This window comes from Phyllostomus discolor, chromosome 8 (assembly GCF_004126475.2).
Source record: "Phyllostomus discolor isolate MPI-MPIP mPhyDis1 chromosome 8, mPhyDis1.pri.v3, whole genome shotgun sequence".
Lineage (NCBI taxonomy): Eukaryota > Metazoa > Chordata > Mammalia > Chiroptera > Phyllostomidae > Phyllostomus > Phyllostomus discolor.
The window spans coordinates 29,640,205-29,662,943 of record NC_040910.2 but is presented as its reverse complement, the minus strand read 5'-3'; the positions used below and the strand labels follow the sequence as shown (position 1 = coordinate 29,662,943).

Below are 22,739 nucleotides of genomic sequence, written 5' to 3'. Positions count from 1 at the left end.
GTACCATTTAATGCTGATTGGCCACAAATTACTTTGCTTACTTTAATAATATATCTTGCATATATTATTCCATATCAGTTTATATAGATTTCTGCTTCATTTTTTAAACAGCTTCATGATACTTCATAGTATTATGGTATCATGATTGCTTTATATTCTCTTCTATTAAGGGGCATTTTGATTGCTTGAAGTAGTGATTTTCAAACGGCAAGCAGAATTGCTTTGGGATTTATTAAACTGGTTGAACTTATCCCCCCAAGTTTCTGATTAATAGGTTTATTGTGGGCACTGAGAATTTACATTTCTAACAAGTTTCAGTATGTGTTGCTGCTGTCTAGGGACCATACTTTGGGAATCACTACTATAATAAATGGTGAGGCTGGTTGTTGTGAACGATTATGATTGGTGAAGGTTTGCACGGGGCAAAAATATATTGTGCTTGTGAGAGAAAGTATACACGTATATATAAATGAGAAAAATATTTAGAATAGGGATCGCAACATGCTATTGAACTTGAGTTCTCTTTTGTATTTGTCCTATTATTGCTAGTAAACTGTCAGCTTTTTAAAAAAACTGATGTATGTGTGTGTGGCAGATTTGAAGATAGCATTACCATTCAGCAAGATGAAGTTTCTGAAGATACAGCCTCCAGGAATATGGATCAACTTAGTGACGTTCATATAGGTAACCATCATTGTATTGGTCTAATTACTTTCTGGAATGTTGTTAACACTAACCAGTTTTAGTTGAACAATATAGTAATAGAAAGCACTCCTGATTATCCACCTCAATCATTCAAAAAATGGCATAGGCACAGAGCACTGGACTCTGCATTTATAAACCTGGATTGCTTGGCAGTGTGAGCAATAAAACTTTTAAATCAATTATTTTATTGAATATTCCAACTTAAAAGAATTACTTCCCAAAGCTAACCCAATGAACTTGGGGCTTCAATAAGTTGTCCCCTCTTTTTCAATAGTATTAATTAAAATATAGGAGCAAAAATAAACTGAAACTAAAGATGAATATATAAGAGTTTTTCTTCGTATTTTCTTGCTTTAGTGTGTACATTTTAGAACTTACAATGTGTTGGAAGTATGTAACAGTAAATCTGCTTTCCGAAAATGAAACATTATATCTTGTTAAAGATTATTTACAAGGTAGTATAATTACATACAGCAGGTCCTCTAATAACATCTTTCATTATAACATTGATGAGATGCAGTAGGAACTTCACTCTAGTTTATATGAATTAACCTATCATAAAACTGGTTTTGCTGTATGTCATTTCGTTTAAGGTGCAGAACACAGTGTCAACAGTAACTGAGGACTACTGTATATATTTTGATTTGGTTTTTCTGATAGATGTGAAGTTTTTTGCTAGACTGTATTAAATACTGTTCCTTATCAATATAACTTTGAACTTTTATTTAAGTACTATATACACTTATCACACAATCTTTTGCTTTATACCACAGAACCGAGAGTAGATGATTCTGAGCACTCTAAATGTGACATAGACAAATCTATGCAACCAGAACCATTTTTCCATAAAGTGTTTCATCCCGAACACTTGAATGTAGTCTCTCAAATTCAGTCAATTCTGTGTTCACCAGAAGAATCCTTTCCACTTCGATCTCGCTCTGATTCCCCACCAAAAAATAAAACCAAGAATTCCTTGCTGATTGGACTTTCAACTGGTTTATTTGATGCAAACAACCCAAAGGCAAGTATGCTCTTCATTCACGTGGAAAATGTTATTCACTTGATAAAATTTTTATGGATTTTTTTTGATAAACCATAATGAGTTTTATTTTAATCCCTTAAAAACACAAATACATATACTTGTACACACATCAGAACAATTTACAGAAACAACAGAAAACCTCCATTTTATCTTCTGAGATACTGAAAACAATCAGGACAAAGACTGTTTCGTTGACTTCATGTTCAAGATTCTTTTTATAGGGTCTTTTCTTATTTAGCAAAAGATCCCTCTTATATGCTTTTATACTTTCTTTCTTTCCCACTACCCAATCCACCTTTCAGTTTGAGTATGAGACTATGCTTAAGCAATATATCTTAAATGGATAGAAGTGCCATATTGCCTAATTCATACAAAGAAAGATTAATGGATGTTCATATGCACTTTCTGATAAAAGTTTTTCAAACCTCTTTTCTCATTTGCTAAATATATAACTAATTTACTTCTTGGTAAGAAATTAGAACATTATACAGAATTTAAAAATGCAAATAAAGAAATCACATATCATTTTATGTTACTTTTCCAATATATAATTTTTATATTTTTTACCAAAATAGGATACATATATACTCTTTCCTGCTTTTCTATGTAATATAGATTATAAAATTATTACAAATAATAATAATACAAACATAGCATTTTGTCATATTGTCAGATTGTCTCTTATATCATCTTTAATGATGACAAGTTTCATTTGTTGTGCTATATCATAATTTTAAAGATCTATTTCTTTAGGTTTGGGCCTTTACGTTTCAATTTTTGTGATTGCCACCCCCTACATCTGCATCTTTGTCCATATCCACAATTATCCCCATAAAATAAATTTCTGTAAGTGAAATTTAAAAAGTTATATATTGCCTAATTTCCCCATCAAGAAACAGTTCATAGTGTTCTCAGTAGTGTGTGAGAGTCTGTCCACTAAACACACCAACTATTATCATTTACTTAAAAATTATATATTTAGTGAATGTGTAATTGTGTCTATGTTTCATAACTTGTATTTCTGTATTTACCAGTAAGGTTGATCATTTTTAATATATCTATAAGTAAATTGCCTGAATTTTTTGGTCCTTTATTGGTTTTTAAATATGTCATTTTGATTTTCAATTTAATTTTCCAATTAGATAAGTTTTTATTTTGTGGAGTATTTTTTTTATCCTTACCTGAGGACATTTTTTTTTTATTGCTTTGAGAGAGAGAGAAAGGGAGCTAGGAAGGGAGAAAGAGAAACGTCGGTCTGTTGGTTGCCTCCCACATGTGCCCAGACCAGGGATCTCAGCACCTGTACCAGGTCTGGTGGTGGGATAATGCCTCAACCCACTGAGCCACACCAGCCAGGGCTGTGGAATATCTTCTTGTGTTTATGTTAAATGTAGAGATTGCTAACTAATAGCAGTTAGATTTTTAAAGATAAAAACTTGGTGCATCCTTGGTGGAACAGACAAGGATGATCATATAATTCATATACTTCCTTTTGTAGTAGGGGTGTATAACTGAAAACTTGTTGCTGCCTTTAAAGTTACTACTTACATAATACATGTGATTATTTGATTTTCTTTCATGACCTTAGTTTTAGCCTCACTAAGTTCTGTAAAAGTACTTACTCTGGGAGTATACACAGCAAAGCAGGTTTCATGTTAGAAGAAAGGGCAAGAAAAAACACAAGAAAATCAAAGCAATCTGTAGCCATTTCAGGCAAGGACAGAAAACCGTATCTGCCTGTCCCATAAATCCCTGAAATATGAGAGTTCATCACTGGGCCAAAATAGTAAGTAATCAGTAAATAGTGGTCTTGAATCATGAAGAAAAGGAAAAAATTACTTATAAGCATTTATATAATCTGTTTACCAAAATGGGATAATTAACCTCTCACAAAGATTTCTGTTAAAATTTCTTTTTAAAAAATGTTGTTACACTACTTATGTTATTTCTTCTCATTAAGGAAATCCATCTCATGCTTTGGAACCTAACCTCTCACCTTCTCGTAGGAATTCACTCCTACTTTTGTCATTCTAACCTGTACTGTTAACTTCCTCCACTAGAGTGGATTTCCTGAACATACACGTCCTAGTTAGGCCCATCAGGAATAGTGAACTTCCTTTGAGCACCTGTCCTTCTCTAGGTGCCAGCCCATATCTCTGCTCCATTTCACAGCCAAACCTCTTGAGTATGTTGCATCTTTCCAGTCTCCTCATCCATTTACTTCCCTATACGTTCCAGTGTGGCTTTTAGCCCACTGCTTTACTAAAATTGCTCCTGTCAAATCATCAACTACTACGGTGTTATCACACCTTTCTTAACTTTTCTTCCTTCAACAGAATTGATATACACCTTACTTTTTAAATCATCTGTTGGCTTCCTTTATATTGTAACTTCCTAGATTTTCTCTGTGGTCATTAGTTAAGTTACTCTTCAGTTTCCTTTGCTGGCAGGCAGCTACTACTATTAACATACCTTCTTAAAAGAATGTGTCCTCTTTTCTCATTGGGTGAAGTGTTCTGTAAATGTCAAGAACAAATGTCAAGTACTAGTTTGAACACTGTCAAACTAGTTGATAGTGTTGTTCAAGTCTTTATCTTTAATGATTTTTTGTCTACTTTAACTATCAGTTGCTGAGGAAAAAAGGTTGAAAATTTTAACAATATTTGTATAATTTTTTGAATGGTGTCAATTTTCGTTTCATGTATTTTGAAGTTCTGATATTGTGTAAATAAAATTTAGTATTATTATGCCTTCTGGATAAATTGATATGTTTATTGTTAGGAAGTGTTCCTCTTTGATTCAAGTCTTCTATAGCCTTACTGATTTTCTTTCTCATTATCAATTACTGAGAAAGGAGTGTTGAAATTTTCAGTCAGTTGAATGTAAATTATTAACATTTATTATCCTTGATGAATATGACCCCTTTATCATTATGAAATGATATAGTTGTTTTCCTGGTCATATCACCTTGTTCTGAAATTTACTTTGTCAGGTTTTAATATAGCCATTCTAGCTTTCTTGTGCTTAATGTTTGTGTGATATATATTTTTACATCCTTTACTTTTAATCAGATACTTTATATTTAAAATAAATTTCTTGAAGTTATCATATAGTTGAGATTTGCTTTTTAACCATTTGACAATCTTATAATTAAAGTCATTAGACCATTCAGATTTAATGTAATTTTTGATAAATTATCATTATGATTGAGTTTAAGCTTACTTTGTTTTTTGTCTCATTACTTTTTTTTTACTTTAATTCTCTCTTTTTAGATTGAATATTTTTAGTCTTTTATCTCTACTACTTGCTTACAAGGTAGATGTTAAAAAATATTTAATAGTCTTTCTAAATTTTCAAGATACATCTTTAGCTTCTCACAGTTTTTCTTTAAATAGTATTATACCAATTCACGTATAAGAACTGTACAACAGTATACCTACTTTGATTTCTACTCTCTTGTTTATCATCAGTGATATTGTTATTCTGTTACATGTTAGTAACGCCACAAAATATTTTTATTATTTATGCTTTAAATATTCAGTTATCTTTTACAGAAATTAAAAATTGAGAAAGTCTTTTAAATTTACATACTTATCATTTCTGACATTCTTCATTTCTTTGGTAAAATTCAAGTTTCTATCAGGTATTATTTTCTTCAACTTGAAAAACTTCCTTTGTCACTTCTTGTGTAGCCGTGTTGGTAATAATTTTTTTCAGCTTTTGCTTATTTAAATATATTTTTATTTCACTTTCATTTCAAAAGGAAAAGAATATTTCATTACATCCAGACTTATGTCATCTGGGTTGCATTGCTTCTAACAAGAAACGCTGTTAATGAAGTAGCAGCTTCACAAGGTATTTGTAGCCCTGGCTGGTTTGGCTCAGTGGATTGTGTGCCAGCCTGTGAACCAAGGGGTCACTGGTTCGATTCCTGTCAGGGCACATGCCAGGGATGCTGGCCAGATCCCCCAGTTGGGGGTGCATAAAAGGCAACTGCACACTGATGTTTCTCTTCCTCTTTCTCCCTCCCTTCCCCTCTATCTAAAACTAAATAAATAAAATCTTTAAATTGAGAGTATAACACTTAAAGATCACTGAAGGTAAATTTTTAATAAGTCAAAATAAAATAGCCTAATGATGTGATCTTCTCATGATCTGACTTGTGTAAGGACAGAATGCAGGCTGCCAAATGAAAAAGCTACTTGTCTTTCCCTGTCGTCCCTCCTCACTCTAGGGGATAGTGAATAAGGGGTAGAGAGAGACCAGGTGTGTTCCACCGATACTCTTCTCATCTGGGGAATGGAATGGACCACTGATCTCTCTGAATACTTGAGAAGTTCTTTTCTTTCAAGTCACAGCCAGACATGTACCTTAAATGTCTTCTTTTGATTTGCTAAAATATCAAGTCTAAGGTGATGTTCATAGTTTTTACCTTTGATAAATATTCATAATTTTTACATTAGTGTTTTAAATTTCTTTTTAATCTGGTTTATGAGTTGGAGTGAGCAAATACTTGTATAAGCTATTTTGAGAGCACAAGGTTATAGTTTAATTACAGTAAGGAACAGCTAAAGAAATGTTCTCGTTATAAATCACTTCATAGTATTAGCAGAGTATTACTAGTTCATAATTTTATATGAAAAATACTACAGATGTAAAAGTGAGTTAATAGGTTTTTTTAAGTACAATTTCATATGAAGTTTTGTTAGTGCAACTAGTATTCTTTTACTGTCTTACATGGCTGTCTTCATTTTTGAGGAAAAATAGAAGTAATCCAACAATTTAAAAAATCTAAAGGAAGCATATATTTTTTAATGTTTTAAATTTTTCTAAAACATTGCTCTCCTGTTTGATTTATAATGGTAACAAATGCTAGTTGCGTAAAATCATGCTAAGAAGAATCTAGAAAAAAAGTAGTCCAGTTATAAGTAGAGATCTATGAACGTTCAAGCTAGAATATTGCTTTTAACAAGGTAAAAAATTAGTAGAATTATAAAGCTGAAAGTTTTCTTATATGAAATTTTCTGACCAAAGATGAATATCCTGTTAAAAACTTTAACAGTTTGTCAAAGAAGATGACAAACATTAATGACTTTTTAACACAGGACGGATAGCTGTTGGGTTGGTAGGTGTGTAAACCCATTCTGAGAGGAAGGTCGTCCGATTGCACAGCACTTGAAGTGTCTTCCTAACTGTGTTGTTGTTTATGCTGTGAAAGTTATCTTAATTAGTGAAAAGAATACATTAGAATTGAGACAATTTTCCAGGGCTAAAATTTATGTCAGCCTAAAAAATATTGCATCCGTTCACGTAGTCACTTTGTATTTAGGCATGTAATGTATATATGCTATTAATTTTTTGATTAGCATGTATCTGGAGAAACTATTGCTGGATGTATATTTTGCATACTGCTGGTTTATAATATACATGGTTCAAACCATTAAAATAATAAACAAGGCAAGCATAAATTCTGCTGACGGTATGAGATTCAGCAAAAGACATACTTTCAGTACTATTATTAAGTGCTTTAACAAGCAGTGTATCTTTAACATCTTGTAGTTTGTAACCATTTTTCCCCCTGAGTGCTATAATATGTAAATTATGTTCAAATAATGGAAATTTATCCTTTTTTATTCTCAAAAACAGATTGTACCAATAAAATCGGCCAAGTATATAAATTTTCATTAACATGCTGAACATTGTGTTTTCACAGTCTCCCATCTGGTGCTGGGTTCTTATCAGGGCCCTGGGAGTCCTGTTTCGGATCTCAGGATGCCTTTGAAGTGAACTCAGCCCTGAGACTTGTATAATAGGTATCTGTTTTGTAGCCCATTGACATTCTCATTGTTGGTGGGCAAATGCTAGTCCTAATATCCCTGATCTTACCCAACACAAATTCAAATTCTAAACACCTCAACTGTATACATTGTTTATCTCAGTTCAGTTTGTTGAGTTCTTTCTTACCTTGCTGTTACAGTGGTTCTCACTATGAACACTTGAAAGGCTCCACTGATAGTCCATTGCTGGGGGAAGCAGTATTAGGCATTTTTTTTTTTTTTTGTACTAAGTTGAGGTCCCTGATTTAACCAGTGTCAGCTAGCCAGCAACTCCTAGTGGCAAAGTGATACAAAGAGCCACCAATTATGTGTAACTGTGCTTAGCCAAGCTTCAGACTAACTCTAGGATTTGGGTAAAAATATATACGGAGGGTTGGCCTTAGGAAGGTAGAGGAAGACTTAGCAGAGACACCGTGAATGTGGGATATTATCGACCATGAGTGCGAAGGAGTAAACCGGCAGTTTCTAGCACTGCTGGGCCCCTGACACATGGCCAGTTCCACGCCGCGTGCACATCTCACGTAAACAACTCTCCCTGCCTTTTGAAGGTGACTTTGTGTTGAAACCTCTGAGCTGAAATTCAAGCATAACTTGCAGGTTTAGTTTCCTCCCTGAAATTCAAAAGAATTTGTTCTCACCTTGGGCAAGTCAGCCATTAATACATATATCTCACATGTATATAATAATAAAATTATTAGCTCTAATTTTCTAATTTTTTGGTTTTATTTTCTAATTATCTTACTTGTAATAAGAAATCTGTTGGCTTTTTTTAGATGTTGAGAACATGTTCACTTCCAGATCTCTCAAAGCTGTTCAGAACACTGATGGATGTTCCCACTGTAGGAGATGTACGCCAGGACAATCTGGAAGTAGATGAACTTGAAGATGAGCACATTAAAGAAGGACCTTCTGATTCTGAAGACATGTGCGTATGGCATCATTAACACATAGTCACACTAACAGAATTCCAAGTTTGTATGTGTTCTAGAGATGATGACTCACCTAGACAGTTTTTTAAAGAGATTTGTAGCTAAGTTTTCACTATGCCTTTAACTTTTTACAGCATATTTAAAGTACAGTCATGCAAATTTTGATTTTTGCCTATGTATTTCTGCCTCTGAATGATGTCACTTAATCTCACTTGAAGAAGAAAGAAAATAGTTTCCATTGGTGTTCTCTCTCTTACTCACCAATTAGCATCCAGCACAATGGCTTGCACCGGAAAGGTGCTTAATAACAACTATTAAGGGAATGAATGTTAGCAGGCTAATGACTATTTAATAGTGTCACACCACATGACACAGGGATTGCAACTGGAATTTCTGAAGTACTTCCTTAGTCGACTACAGTTGCCCAGGAAGATGACCAAAAACTCCATCCACGTCTCTCTCCTGACGTGAACGATTTCAAAACCATGGCAGCAGAGAGGTAGCGGGGGAAATAGCTGTTTGGTTTGTGTGTGTCTGCATGTGCTTACACGTTGTTTTCATGTAACTTACGTAATAGCTTTCACAAAATTCCTTTTCTTGTGATTCATGTGGAATCTAAAGTGTAGGGGAGTGATTTAACCAGCTCTTCTGAGAGGGTTGGAAGGAATGGCCCTTTAGTCGGTGATCCTGCTCCATGTCCTCTGACACCATTCAGTCTCCAGCCCCTCAGACAAAGGTGCAGACTTTGGGGGGATAGAACCAGAGTACCCTGGATTAAAGTGTTTGAGGAGGGACAGTATATTTAAGTCACCAGGAAATATATTGCAAAATATTAAAATTTGTATGATTTATTTTTGATTTTTTAACTTAATTTTCTCCTTTTCACCTCTGCCATTCAATAGAAAGAACTCATGTTTTGGTGTCATTGAACGCATTGTGTCAGTCTCGCCATTTTTCCTATAATACTTGAGCCAGGGCTACTTCATCGGCTACATTTCATTTTCTCTCTTTGGTTTTCTTAAGCCTCATTCCTTAAGTTTCTAACCAAATTTTATCTTTTAAATGTTGCTCTTTATTATCATTTTTCATAGAGTTCTGTAGAATTTTGCTGGTGCCCTCAAAATTTGGAGGGAGAATTACCCTTTTATCTGTTTTCTTTCTGCTTAGCTGTGGTCATTAACATTTTAACTGCCTTTTCATTAGGCGTATTGGAGAACACTACACGTCAGCACCTGTATGGTTGACAAAGTGCTGGGTTACAATTTCTTCCTCAGTTTTTATATAAAGTCATCGGTTTTTATCTGAGTGAGCTGTAGCTTGTTTGTGGCTTCTGTCCTTTCAGTCACTGGTTGATTACAGTTTATTTAAAAATTTAAATTAGAAGACTTTAACATGATTTTTTAAATTTGAAAACTAAATGATTTTTGAAAGTAAGTTATTCCATGTCTATATAGGAAAATTTCACTTAACATTTCCTTTGTGGAAAAATATTTTTTCGATCCAAATTTTACTCAAGATAGTACAACATGAAAGCCTAGTGAAAAAGTGAATTTGGGACAAGGTTTTAAAGTACCTGAGACAATTTTTTGAATGTTCACTTCATAGGAGATCTTAATCTTCTCATATTTTCCTCACAATCGTAGACTTAGCAGCCCTGCTTAAAATAAGATTTTATCAGTGGTTACTGTCCAGTCACTGTAGTAATGGTATCCAGCTTGTGTGCCTGGTCTGTTCATTTTGTAATTAAATAGTAAGTTAAATGCTACTGGTAGGACGATCCAAAAGCATTACACGTTCTGTCTCTCTCACAGATGCTTTGCTTCTCTACAGGTTCTACAAAGTCAAAGTGTAGGACTTTGTACACATAAGTAACAAAGTAAAGATATTTCTATATTAAAAGATCATTTTCATTTTTTATTAATAGAAATTTTATTCACTGTCTCACATAATATTGTTGAAATTCTAGTTCTTCAGTAAACATTTGTGTATTTGATTGGAGAATAAACTTCAGGAAAGGTCTTTACCAGCCCTTGTATTTGGTTTAGCAAATTTTTCTATTTGCATGCCACTTTAAAAGAAAGAAGCGCATCTTAAGAGAGAGAGAGAACATTGTGACTGCATTTTGTGGTATTGCAGAAGTGTTAGAAGACCTAGATTTTGGTCCTGTATTTGTCATTCATTGACTGGATGCCCTTGAGTGAGTCGTTGAAACACTTGAATTCACAGTTCCATGGCTCTAAAGTGAGTTTTGTGGGAATAAAATTTAAATAGTAGGATACAACTAAACTAAAATACTATATAAATATAAAATATTATTTGCATGAATTAGTTTATTTTAGCATTTATAAGTCCATGAAAATAGAATTAATATCCTGAGGAATTTCTTGGAAACAAGATTCCTCAGATAAAATTATTATAGTTAGTGTATTATAATTATGGTAATGTTTACTTATTATGTACTTTAGAAATATTTTTCTTTTTTTAAGATTTTATTTATTTTTAGAGAGAGGGGAAAGTAGGGAGAAAAAGGGGGAGAGAAACATCGATCAATTGCCTCTCATACGCTCCCCTACTAGGGATCAAACCCACAACTCAGGCATGTGCCCTGACCAAGAATCCAACTGCAATGTTTTGCTTTGTGGGGCAGTACCCAGCCAACTGAGCCACACCAGTGAGGGCTTCAGAAATATTTTCAAGAATAAATATCTAAAGATAAGACTTTTGGTGACCATTTTATTCACTAGATCATCCTATTAACATGAACATATAATTTCCCAAAGTATTTCCAATTCAAGATGTCAAATGCCCAGTGAGAGTTTATATGGGAAGTTCTTTGTATAAGTGCTATACACCAAGGTTTTACTGACTTTCAAAATTGCATAAAAGAAAAATATTTGAATATTAAGTATTTGTCTTAGAAAACAAGTGAAAAACCTCTTTAGACTATCTTCTTAAAATACTGACATTTCCTTTCAAAATTTAAATAATGAGTAGTATTGAAAGTTACATGATTCTGTTTGGCAAATCAAGACCTATTTTATTTTATTTTATTTTATTTTATTTTATTTTTTATTGATTTGAGAAAGAGAGGCATGGGGGTGGGAGGAGAGAGAGAAAGAGACATTGATTTGTTGTTGCACTTATTTATGCATTCATTGGTGGTTTCTTGTATGTGCCCTGACTGGGGTTCAAACCTGCAACCTTAGTGTAAAGGGACAACACTGTAACCAACTGAGCTACCTGGCCAGGGCCTCATGACCATTTTAAACAAGTCATCTTCTAGCTTATGTATTCCAGACTATGTGTCATGTACTTTATTTATCAGTTGTATTAATTCTTATTTCTTTTGTTAAAAACTGTAGGGGTTTTTTTTGCCATGACTGGTGTGGCTCACCTGGGCATCATCCCACAAAACAAAATATTACCAGTTCGATTCCCAGTCAAGGCACATGCCTGGGTTGCAGATTCAGTCCCTTCTCAGGACTCAAGCAAGAAGCAACCAATCAGTGTTTCTCTTTCACACTGATATTTCTCTTCCTCGCTTTCTACCCCTCTCCCCCTCTCTCTAAAAATAAATAAATAAAATCTTTTTTACAAAAACTGTAGGTTTTTTTCAAATTTTTTAATCTAATAGTACTTTTAAAGTTTAATTTTTTAATTTTCAGTGTGTTTGAAGAAACTGACACAGATTTACAAGAGCTTCAGGCCTCTATGGAGCAGTTGCTTAGGGAAGAACCTGGGGAAGAGTACAGTGAGGAGGAAGAGTCAGTTTTAAAGAATAGTGACATAGAGCAGACTGCAAATGGGACAGATGCGGCAGATGAGGACGACAACCCCAGCAGTGAAAGCGCCCTGAATGAAGAGTGGCACTCAGGTGTGTGATCGTGATTGTGATCGTGGTGGGCCTTTTCCTTTTTCAGATGCACAGGTATTTCAAGTGGAGTATGTTTTCTGATACTTGATATGAACCATTTCCGATTTTAAATAAAACCAAAGCGTGCTTCTTTGTCCTAACTTTGTAGTCATTCTTTTTCTTTTCACACAAATGCACATACCAATTGTTCCATTTTCCCCATTAAATTATGAAAATGTTTTTTGAAGCATTTTTATTCTGCTTCTTGACAGAATAATAATACTCATTTCTTATTTTTTTAGTAATAAAGATAGTAACTTAGTTTTCTTAGCATTTTATATTTTGCAGAGAGCATTTATGTACATTGGTTAACCGGAAGTGTGTTAATACTAAAAAAAGTTTTTAAAACTTTGGTTTAGAAATTATTCTTTGTTCATAGCACTACCCCTATGATGCAAAGAAAATTAGTGTATTTCATTAACTATTTATTTGGAAGGAGGAACTCAGTGTGAAAAGGAATGACTCTTTAGTAATTATGTCTTTTACTAGAATTTTTCGAAGCATCTTTGGTGCGTACTTGACATAAAACATATAGAGCATTTATAATGCCCTTTAGGTGCTTGACTAAAGTTCTGTGGTGTGTACCTTAGGTTGTCTGCCTTCTGAATGTTTTTTTCATGTTTTGCCCCCTGTTTAATACCTACTTTTTAAAAATAGTTGTTAAGGTTGGTTACCTTGATGTAGAACATGTGGGTGCACTTTTTAAATTTTTTTGACTAAATTTGGTGATAACTCTCAGGAAGTTTTTATTCTAACCTAGTTTACTGTTTATAAAAGAAAAAATTTTCAGAGTAACGCTCTTATTAAGATAGATTTAAATATACATTAATTACCTGCATAAATGACAAGTATAACAACAAAAACTTTTTATTTAAAGTATAAAGTAGTGTATTTCAATGACATTATTCACTTATAGAATTTTAGTCTATTAGGGTAATAATTATTCATCTTTTTAATCATAAACGATCTTATTTTTTCATGTTTTTTAGATAACAGTGACGGTGAGATAACTAGTGAGTGTGAATATGACAGTGTCTTTAACCATTTAGAGGAGCTGAGACTCCAACTGGAGCAGGAAATAGGCTTTGAAAAGTTCTTTGAAGTTTATGAGAAAATAAAGGTAGGTGTAATGTCAGTTAAAACATTTAATTTTGAAATATGCTGTGTTTGAAATTACTAGTGAAATGTCAGTGATTTTTATTGGTAAGTAGATTTATCATAAATAATTGACAAAGTCTTCATTAGAGAAAGATGACATTCAAATATTATTTTATATTTGTAACTATGGTATAGGCTATTCATGAAGATGAAGATGAAAATATTGAGATTTGTTCGACCATAGCTCAGAATATTTTGGGAAATGAACATCAGCATCTTTATTCCAAGATTCTTCATTTAGTCATGGCAGATGGGGCCTACCAAGAAGGTAAGATTTCCTCACATCTTTATACTTTAAATAAATATGCAAAGAAACAAAATGACAAATGTAAATTGATAAGCTTATGTCACATGCATTTTAGTGAAATCTGTATTGGAGCCATATCTAGTATACTTTTAAGGAATTATAAAATTAGTTGTGTCAGATACTTTTACTGGTCCTGGCATATACTGATATACTTTTATTGGCTTACATCCTTTAAGTCAATATTTTAATTTAACTTATAAGTAGTATTTAAACAAGATTTTTTTTAAAGTCTCCTTGTTGGACAGCTCTAAAAGTTGTAATATTTCTTATCAAGGATATAGTGTTAAACTTTTAGACACATATGCTTCAGTAATATGTCAAGTTTCTCCTAAATACTAACTGTAATCTCTTCCAGAGTAAGTAGAATTCATCTATAGTGACGTAAATGCAACCCATTTTTATATTTGGAAAATATTTACCTATAGAGTCACTCAAAATATGTTAGGACTATTTAATTAAAAGTTGTTATAGTTAAAAATGATTTCTCCTTAAATTTTGTCAAGAGCACTAAACATGGAACCAAGAGACCAGTGTTACAGTCCTAACTCTTCAGGAGGCTAATAATGAGACATCAAGGGATTCATTTTGTCTTAAGTTGCAGTTTCTTTGCTGTAAAAATAGAGAGGTGATCTCTAATCTAAGGTACTATCGCTGGTTTTCAAAGTATTTATAGTGTGCTTCTTCTGTGCCTAGCACTTCATTACTCTGGACATTAATAAGACCTAATCTTTGATCGTATGTAATCTTTGATTACAGTTTCCTTGGGAGATGAGACATAAATGTATGAAGGAAAGTTTAAAACTATATAAAAATGCTCACCTTAAATACTTTTTAGTGCAGGCAGTATTAGAGAAGGGGAGGCTGGATGGACTGCCAAAAATGGAAACAAATGTAGGGGGAACAACTTGTGGGGAAAACAGAATGAACCAGGAATTAATGTGCATTAAGATTAAATTGACCATATTAGAAGCTTCTTATTGAGAATTAGTCTTTGTCATTCAAAACTAAAGTGTTTAAAATACACAGGAAATCAGTGAGGATTTTTGAATGAAAGAACTGACACAATGAATGAGATGTTTTATAAAGTTCAGTCCAGCAGCAGTGTTCTGGCAGTCTGGAGAGTGCTGAGCTTCGAGTAAGGTCTGATTTGGAACTATAGGTGTGTTTGGGCATGAGATGATGAATACCTGGAGCTCGTGTTCATAGGAATGCAGCTGGTAATACTCAGCTCAAGGATTTCAGAGCAAGGCTTTTTATAAAAATGTATGATATTTTGACTCATGAAAAATGTTTGCTAAAAGGAAATTCAATTTTTTTTAAATTTTGGGAGCAGCTTTACAGTTATGTAAACTTATTTACATTGACTGTTTTTTCCTGAACCTTTATATGCATTTTATAAAGCTCAGCAAAAGATGTTTCTTTGAATTGCTTTAACAGAAGTAAAAGTCTTGTAAAAACTCTAATAGTTACTGATAAATCAAAACTAGAAAATCTTTAGGTACAGTGAATTCTATTATAACATCAAAAACCATTGTATTTTCATTATTCTTCTTAACAGAATAACTGTCAAAAAAAGTTAGAGTCATTAGCAACATGTAATGCATTGAATATAGACCAGTATTATTCATAAGCCAGTAATTAGTGCTGTGTTTATTATTCATTATGGTTTCCTTTAGTTCCCTTAGTAGTTAAGATGATAACAATTAAAACAATGTTTTATATCTCTGGGACATTTACATAATGGAATACTATTCAGCCATTAAAAAGAAGAAAAATTTACCCTTTGCAACAGGATGGATGGACCTGGTGAACATTATGCAAAGTGAAATAAGCCAGTCAGAAAAAGATAAATATGTGGTTTCACTCATGTGGAATCTAATGAACATACTGAACTAATAAGCAAAATAGAGATAGACTTATATAGAGAGAGCAGGCTGGCAGGTAGGGGGAAGTAGGATAGGGGGTAGAGGGACTGAGTGAAAAGGAAAAAAGACTCATGGACATGGACAGCAGTGTGGTGATTGTGGGGACAGGAGGTAGAAGGAGACTAAATCATAAAGGAAAAAAATACAATTAAAAAAAGAGTTGAGTGCATTAGGGAATAATCTGTAAGAAAAAAATCAAGGTCTGATTAAGAGTTTCTGAATCTACCAAAAATTATGTTTTTTACAAAAAAATATTAAAGAACTATAAAATAACACCATTTGGAGGAAAAATGTTAAGACTTTACTGTATAGATATTCCATTGCACAAAATATCTGGAAAGTTCTCTTCTAGAGTTTCTCGGACAGCTTGTACTCCAGGTTCTTTTGATTATCCTTCTTAGTACAGGTTTTTACTCTGGGAGCATTTAATTTTTTAGAACAGTTTCCAAGTTCTTAAAATCAAACTTAGTGAATAAAGTGGATTATTGGGGTAAATAATATGTGGTCTTTTTGTTTTAAATATTTTACCATAAAGTAAGGAGTAAATGAACATATAAACTGATTCTGATTATTTTGAACAAGAACACATTTCTAGAATATTTATCCAAAATTTCTGTTGCTTTAAATGCAACAGAAAATTTATGGACTAAAATTGAGGATTTAAAATGTTGATGCTTAAATTTAACAATACATTATAAATTATTATAAATAATAATTTTTATTTATATCGTATACTATTCCAAAAAAGTTAAAGATTGCATTTAAAAACATACACAGTACAAGATAAAATTAAATTAAGAACAAGCATTTGGGAAAGTCAATGTGTCAGGTAAATGCATGCAAGCAATATAATATTAAGCTAAGTCTGAAGTAAGAATAAAAAATTATGTTTGAATGGCCTCTACATTTTGTGAAAATAGATCACAAATTTGGGGCTGATCTTTCTTGCAAAGCAGGAAACCTAATTAAGTACTTGAGTCACAGTGTTCAGGGGACAAAACATGTCAGTTACTTGGAGGATAGGTATTTTTGGTATTGAGAGAAGGGAAAAAAATTTGCATATTCTTAAAAAGAGAGGACTATGATACAGTTCTCCTCAAACTTGAATAACATGTCAATTCCATTAAAGGGGAAGATTTTTTTTAGACTCCAAGTGAAAAAAAATCAAGTCTTAGTCCTTGAAAATGTCTGTTAGCTGTGACTTATTATTATAAAGCAGATGTTTTTTCCCAAAATATTAAAAGATTATTCTTATTATCAGCAGATTGAAAATATAAAATTAAAACATTATCTGGAACTTGTGGATTCCTGATTTTATTGAGATCTTGAACCCCATTTTATAAAATAGGGCTGAAAAATAATCCTCAGCAATTTTTACAGTATTTGGATTTCATGGGACTCTTTGTCATAATGTGGCATGGTGTAAGTAACTGGCAAAAGTACAGACTTTTAGTTTCTTAAGCAGGAAACACACATATTTTCTCCACATTCATTTTAGATATTGTACTGTGTTTATGTAATGAAGTTCCATGCAGCAGTTAAAACAAATGACCTAAGCTTTCATCTATCAGTATAGATAAGCCCACAAATATCATCAGTAGAATAATAGTAAGTTCATAGTATCATTTATCTAATGTTTAAAAGCAATTTTGTTTAGGTGTGCATATATCTGATAAAAGTGAAAAACCGTGCGAGGGGAGGACGTACATCAGGTTCAAGATGCTGATGATGTCCTTGGAGAAGAGGAGAGGTCAATAAGGTTGGAAAAGGATACATTCTATCTGTGAAATGGTTTTCCTTAACAAATACTCCAAACCAGTATGGCCACAAGTTAACTTTTATGAATTCTAGGTAATTAGGTACATGTATGTTCATTACTTTATTCTGTCTACTTTCCTATTTGAAAACTTTGTGTAATTGTAAAAATAACTGAATGTAGTATTGAATGATAACTGTAACATTAGAAGGAATAAAATACATGTTGCATAAGACCATGAACCAGCTCTATTGGAAGAAATAAAGGTGTCAGGGTAATTCTTCCTAGGGGACAGGACATCAGAGTTGGATTTTGAAAGATGAATGGGAATTTACCCCCAAATCAGTATGTGTACTTCCACACAGAGGGATGCAAATGTTGCATTAGGGGGACAATTAGCCATTTGGTGTTGCTAAAGCACAATTCGGGGGATGCTTAGGGAAAATGGGCAATGAAAGCAGAGAGAGCTAGGAATATTTAAAAAGCCAGATAATGAAGGGCTTTGCACTCCATATAAGGGCACAGGTTCTATCCTGAGGCAGTGGGGCGCTAGTGAAGGGTTTCGAGCAGTGCAGTGATTTGAGGTGACACTTGGATTTTAATGAAAAAATCATCTTTGCTAGAGCGTGGAAAATAGTGATTGTTATTTAAAATTATTCTATTTAATTTATTGAACAGTGTTTTTTTAGAATAAAGAAAAATTGGAACTAACCAAAATGTCTATCAATAGAAATGCTTGATTATGTCATTTCCATAAAATAAAATGCAATGCAGCCATTGAAATTGACATGGAATGTATCTGTAACATTCTTTTTCAACATGTTATTGTAAAATTGTCATTATATGGAAATGCTGAAAGAACTTTCCAGTTATCACCCACATACCCACCACCTATATTCTACCATTAACATTTTATTGTCTTGCATTATTACTTACTTATCCATCTTTTCCTTCATTATGTGTTTTAAGAGGAAAAAGTCTGGTCTCAAAACTGCATTTTCTTGTAATTTTTAAAAAAACATTTGTATATGCATAGGAAAAGACCTAGAAATTTTTATATAAAGTTATCAACATAGGTTGTCTTTGGGTTATAGATGATAACCCACTTTATTCTCCATTGTATTGTCTAAATATTTTATACTAAGTATGTGATATTATAATAAAAACTACAATTTAATACTATGTTAAAGCTCTTTTTCTGCAGCAATGAAAAGTATGAATTTTTTTTTATAACTAGATACATGCTGTTTTATTTGAAGTGAAATGAATTAAATTTTTTCTTTTTTTTACAGATAATGACGAGTAATCCTCAGAACATTCTTTAATCTTCAACTGTATGAAAGCATTTAAATTTGGCTCATCAGAATAACAAGGTTCAGTGGAGAATGTAGCAGTTTTTTATAAATGATATATCAGATTTAAGATGGGCATGCTGATTGCATGAAAAAGATGGACAAACATTACATTTTTCAATTAAGATTCAATTGAGTTCTATAGTTACTTCCTGCAGAATATGTACTTTATTAAATCATCCAACCAAAGCAAAGAGACATTGATCCAGAACTGGACTTGATGGTTTTGAAGAAGATTTACCATGAAGTAAGGTAATTTTTACTTTCAGCAAATGTCTTTATGTTGAAAGAATTACATGGTTTGTGAAAGACCTGCCTGTGGTGTTTCATTTGAGTATTTAAATATAACCCTTTTTTTTCTGTTTACCTGTTTTCATGACCAGCAATTAAGTATCAAATAACCTCGTCAAGGGCTCTACTTAAATCTTTACATTTTGAAGATGGAATTTTTAGCCTTCAAGTTTATATTCTCTGTCCTTTTTCAACCAGTGTGTTTCCTGAACTAGCTCAGTGAAAAGTCTATAGAAACAGTCTTTGATATCATTGAAAAATTTGATTATGAAAGAATAGCAAAATTCTATTTCCTGATGTTAAAAAAAATAGTTAATTACTTTTGTTTCTTTTTAATGACAAGAACCAGGAATATTACACCTAAAAGTTAATCTCTGTGTTTTAACATTGACCTAGCAGATAGCATAAAGTTGTTCCTTTGTGTTTTCTCTCATGCATGTGCTTATGTGAGATTAAAAAGGAGAAAGGAATCGTTTTTATTTTGACACTGTGACAGTTTTGGTAACTGTTATTCCGAAGGGGGTAAATGCCTGCCTCTTTTATTTTCATTATGAGAAGATCATTAAGATGATAGTCACACAGCTTCATGACGTAGTTTCATTAGCGTCGTCTCAAGTCCAGATGCTTTCAGTAATGAAAGCAGATTTATTTTGAAACTTGAGAACAGAGCAGCCTGATTGGCATAATCTATAATTAGAACAATAAAATCATATCTGGCAGCACCATCGGTACTGTGCTGAATTTATTATGTGTATTATTTCTAACGTCTAAAACTACTTGATTTTTTTACATTTATTTTGTAATATTACTATTAAATTCTTACTGTCTACCTGAAGTACACTATTGGTTGGTATATATTTATTAGCATTATTCTCAATAGAATTCTTTTACACAGAGCTGAGGATACTTTTGTTTCCTTTACCTGATGATTTTCTTCTTTTTTTTTTAGAGTAGAAGAATATTTGAATTCTACAATTTAATTCTCTATAATCCTAAAAGATGGGAATGATTTGGAGAGAGTTTTTTTTTTTTTGTCTTAACCTATCACAACTATTCGAAAAGCAAATAAGGTATACCAGTAGAAAAGTTGTTCAGCCGTATTTCAAAAGATGCCATATATACAAGAACAGGGATGACAAATAGGGTTTGTGTCACCTTTAGTCGGTGGTGGTGCGTGGCTCTAGAGTGCTGTTATGGAAGGGTCGTCTGTGTCAGTGGGGAGGAGGGCTGTATTGGTCAGTAAGATGTGTTCCACGTGCTGGAGGCGATGCGTGGGAGCATTGGTAGGTTAACAACAGTAGAGCTAGAATGGGCTATGAAGGCAATTTAGTACTGTCTTCATTTTGCAGACAGGGCCTTGAGTTTTAATGTGAATGAAGGCACTTGCATAATGGCCAGCGTGAGGCAAGTTTTAGGTCTTACACAGTGCTGTTTGTTACATATTTTTTTAATACTGTCCTGTTAAAAGTAAAAGTTTGTAAATTTTATGAAGTCTGATTTTTCTTTCAGAAACTTGTATTTTTTTGAAGTCTGTTCAAAGGACTTTTGTGAAGTTCTTTTACAAAAACCTGAAGTAACTAAGATTTCCCCTGTGTTTTCTTCTACTATTGTTGCTCCTTTTGATCCATGATCATGGTGTATATCTCCGCAATGTTTTATCGTTTTCAGTGCACAAATCATGCACTTTTTTGTCAAATGTATCCCTCAGTATTTCATAATTTTTGATGCTATTATACATCATATGTTAAAGTTTTCTATTTGTGATTGTTCCTTATTAGTATGTAAAAATTTATTTTTAATATTGACCTTGTATCCTGCAATCTTGCTTAACTCTCCAGTTTTTTTTTGTTGTTGTTGTTAAAGATTTTATTTTCTCTTTTTTTTTAGAGAGGGGAAGGGAGAGGGAGAGAAACATGAAAGTGTGATTGCCTCTCCTGTGCCCCCCACTGGGGACCTGGCCGACAACCCAGGCATATGCCCTAGACTGGGAAATGAATGGGGGACCCTTTGATTTGTAGGCTGGAACCACCGAGCCACACCAGCCAGGGCTCTTTTCAGTTTTGTTTTGTTTTTTTAAATATATTTTATTGATTATGCTATTACAATTGTCCCATTTCCCCTCTTCTCTCCCCTCCCCCCTGTACCCCCCTCCAACCCACATTTCCGTCCTTTAGTTCATGTCCATGTGTCATACTTATGAGTTCTTTAGTTTCTACATTTCCCATACTATTCTTGCCCTCCCCCTATCTATTTTCAACCTACATTCTATGCTACTTATTCTCTATACCTTTTCCCCCTCTCTCCTCCTCCCACCCCCCTGCTGCTAACCCTCCATGTGCCCTCCATTTCTGTGGTTCTGTTCCTGTTCTAATTGTTTACTTAGTTTCTTTTGGTTTTGCTTTAGGTGTGGTTGTTAATATTTGTGAGTTTGCTGTCCTTTTACTATACATGTCTTTTCTTTATCTTCTTTTCTTAGATAAGTCCCTTTAGCATTTCATAAAATAAGGACTTGGTGATGATGAACTCCTTTAACTTGACCTTATCTGAGAAGCACTTTTTCTGCCCTTCTTTTCTAAATGAGAGCTTTGCTGGATAGAGGAATCTGGGATATAGGTCCTTGTCTTTCATGACTTGGAATATTTCTTTCCAGCCCCTTCTTGCCTGTAAGGTCTCTTTGGAGAAATCAGCTGACAGTCTGATGGGAACTCCTTTGTAGGTTACTGTCCCCTTATCTCTTGCTGCTTCTAGGATTCTCTCCTTCATTTTTACCTTGGCTAATGTAATTATGATGTGCCTTGGTGTGTTTCTTCTTGGGTCCAACTTCTTTGGGACTCTCTGAGCTTCTGGATTTCTTGGAAGACTGTTCCCTTTGCCAGATTGGGGAAGTTCTCCTTTATTATTTGTTCAAATACGTGCTCAATCTGTTGCTTTTCCCCTTCCGATTCTGGTACCCCTATAATTCGGATATTGGAACGTTTAAAGGTGTCTTGGATGCTCTTAATCTTTTCCTCAATTTTTTGAATTCTTGTTTCATCATGCTTTCCTGCTTGGTTGATTCTATCTTCCTTCTGGTCCACTGTATTGTTTTGAGACTCATATTCCTTCCTTTCACTATTGGCTCTCCTCCGCATATCTTCCTGCATCTCTTTTATGGTAACCTGCATCCTTTCATCTAAATTGCGTCCAAAATCAACCAGTTCCGTGAACTTTCTGATCACCAGTGTTTTGAACTGCGCATCTCATAGATTGGCTAATTCTTGGTCACTCAAAAGGATGAGTCCTGGGGGACTGATCTGCTTTGTTGAAAACATATTTTTCCCCTGTCTCTCCTTTTTTTTTTTTTTTTCGGTCTGGTTGCTCTTGTTACGGTGGGGGGTGGAGCCTTAGGTGCTCACCGGGGCTGGGCACCCCAGTTGCTAGATTGTGATGTTATATGTGGGGGCGGGGTGGGAGCGGGGCGGGAGAAAACAATGGCGGTAGTTCCATTCCCCTGGACTCAGACCCTTGTCTGGGCTTCTGGGCCG

The 22,739-nt window shown here is 33.6% G+C and overlaps 1 protein-coding gene across 9 annotated transcripts in view; it reads left to right on the top strand.

The window, feature by feature from the left end:
• NEK1 (NIMA related kinase 1) overlaps window positions 1-20,251 on the top strand; it is a 100,734-nt gene extending 80,483 nt beyond the window's left edge. For all 9 annotated transcript variants that reach the window (XM_036031991.1, XM_036031990.1, XM_028519672.2 and 6 more), the window contains 7 exons: window positions 596-684; window positions 1,479-1,726; window positions 8,358-8,509; window positions 12,179-12,387; window positions 13,416-13,546; window positions 13,720-13,852; window positions 18,865-20,251. In XM_036031991.1, coding sequence (XP_035887884.1) covers window positions 596-684; window positions 1,479-1,726; window positions 8,358-8,509; window positions 12,179-12,387; window positions 13,416-13,546; window positions 13,720-13,852; window positions 18,865-18,878 — 976 coding nt within the window. In that variant the 3' untranslated portion in view covers window positions 18,879-20,251. The remainder of the gene's footprint in view (window positions 1-595; window positions 685-1,478; window positions 1,727-8,357; window positions 8,510-12,178; window positions 12,388-13,415; window positions 13,547-13,719; window positions 13,853-18,864) is intronic.
• The last annotated feature ends 2,488 nt before the right edge of the window (window positions 20,252-22,739 follow it).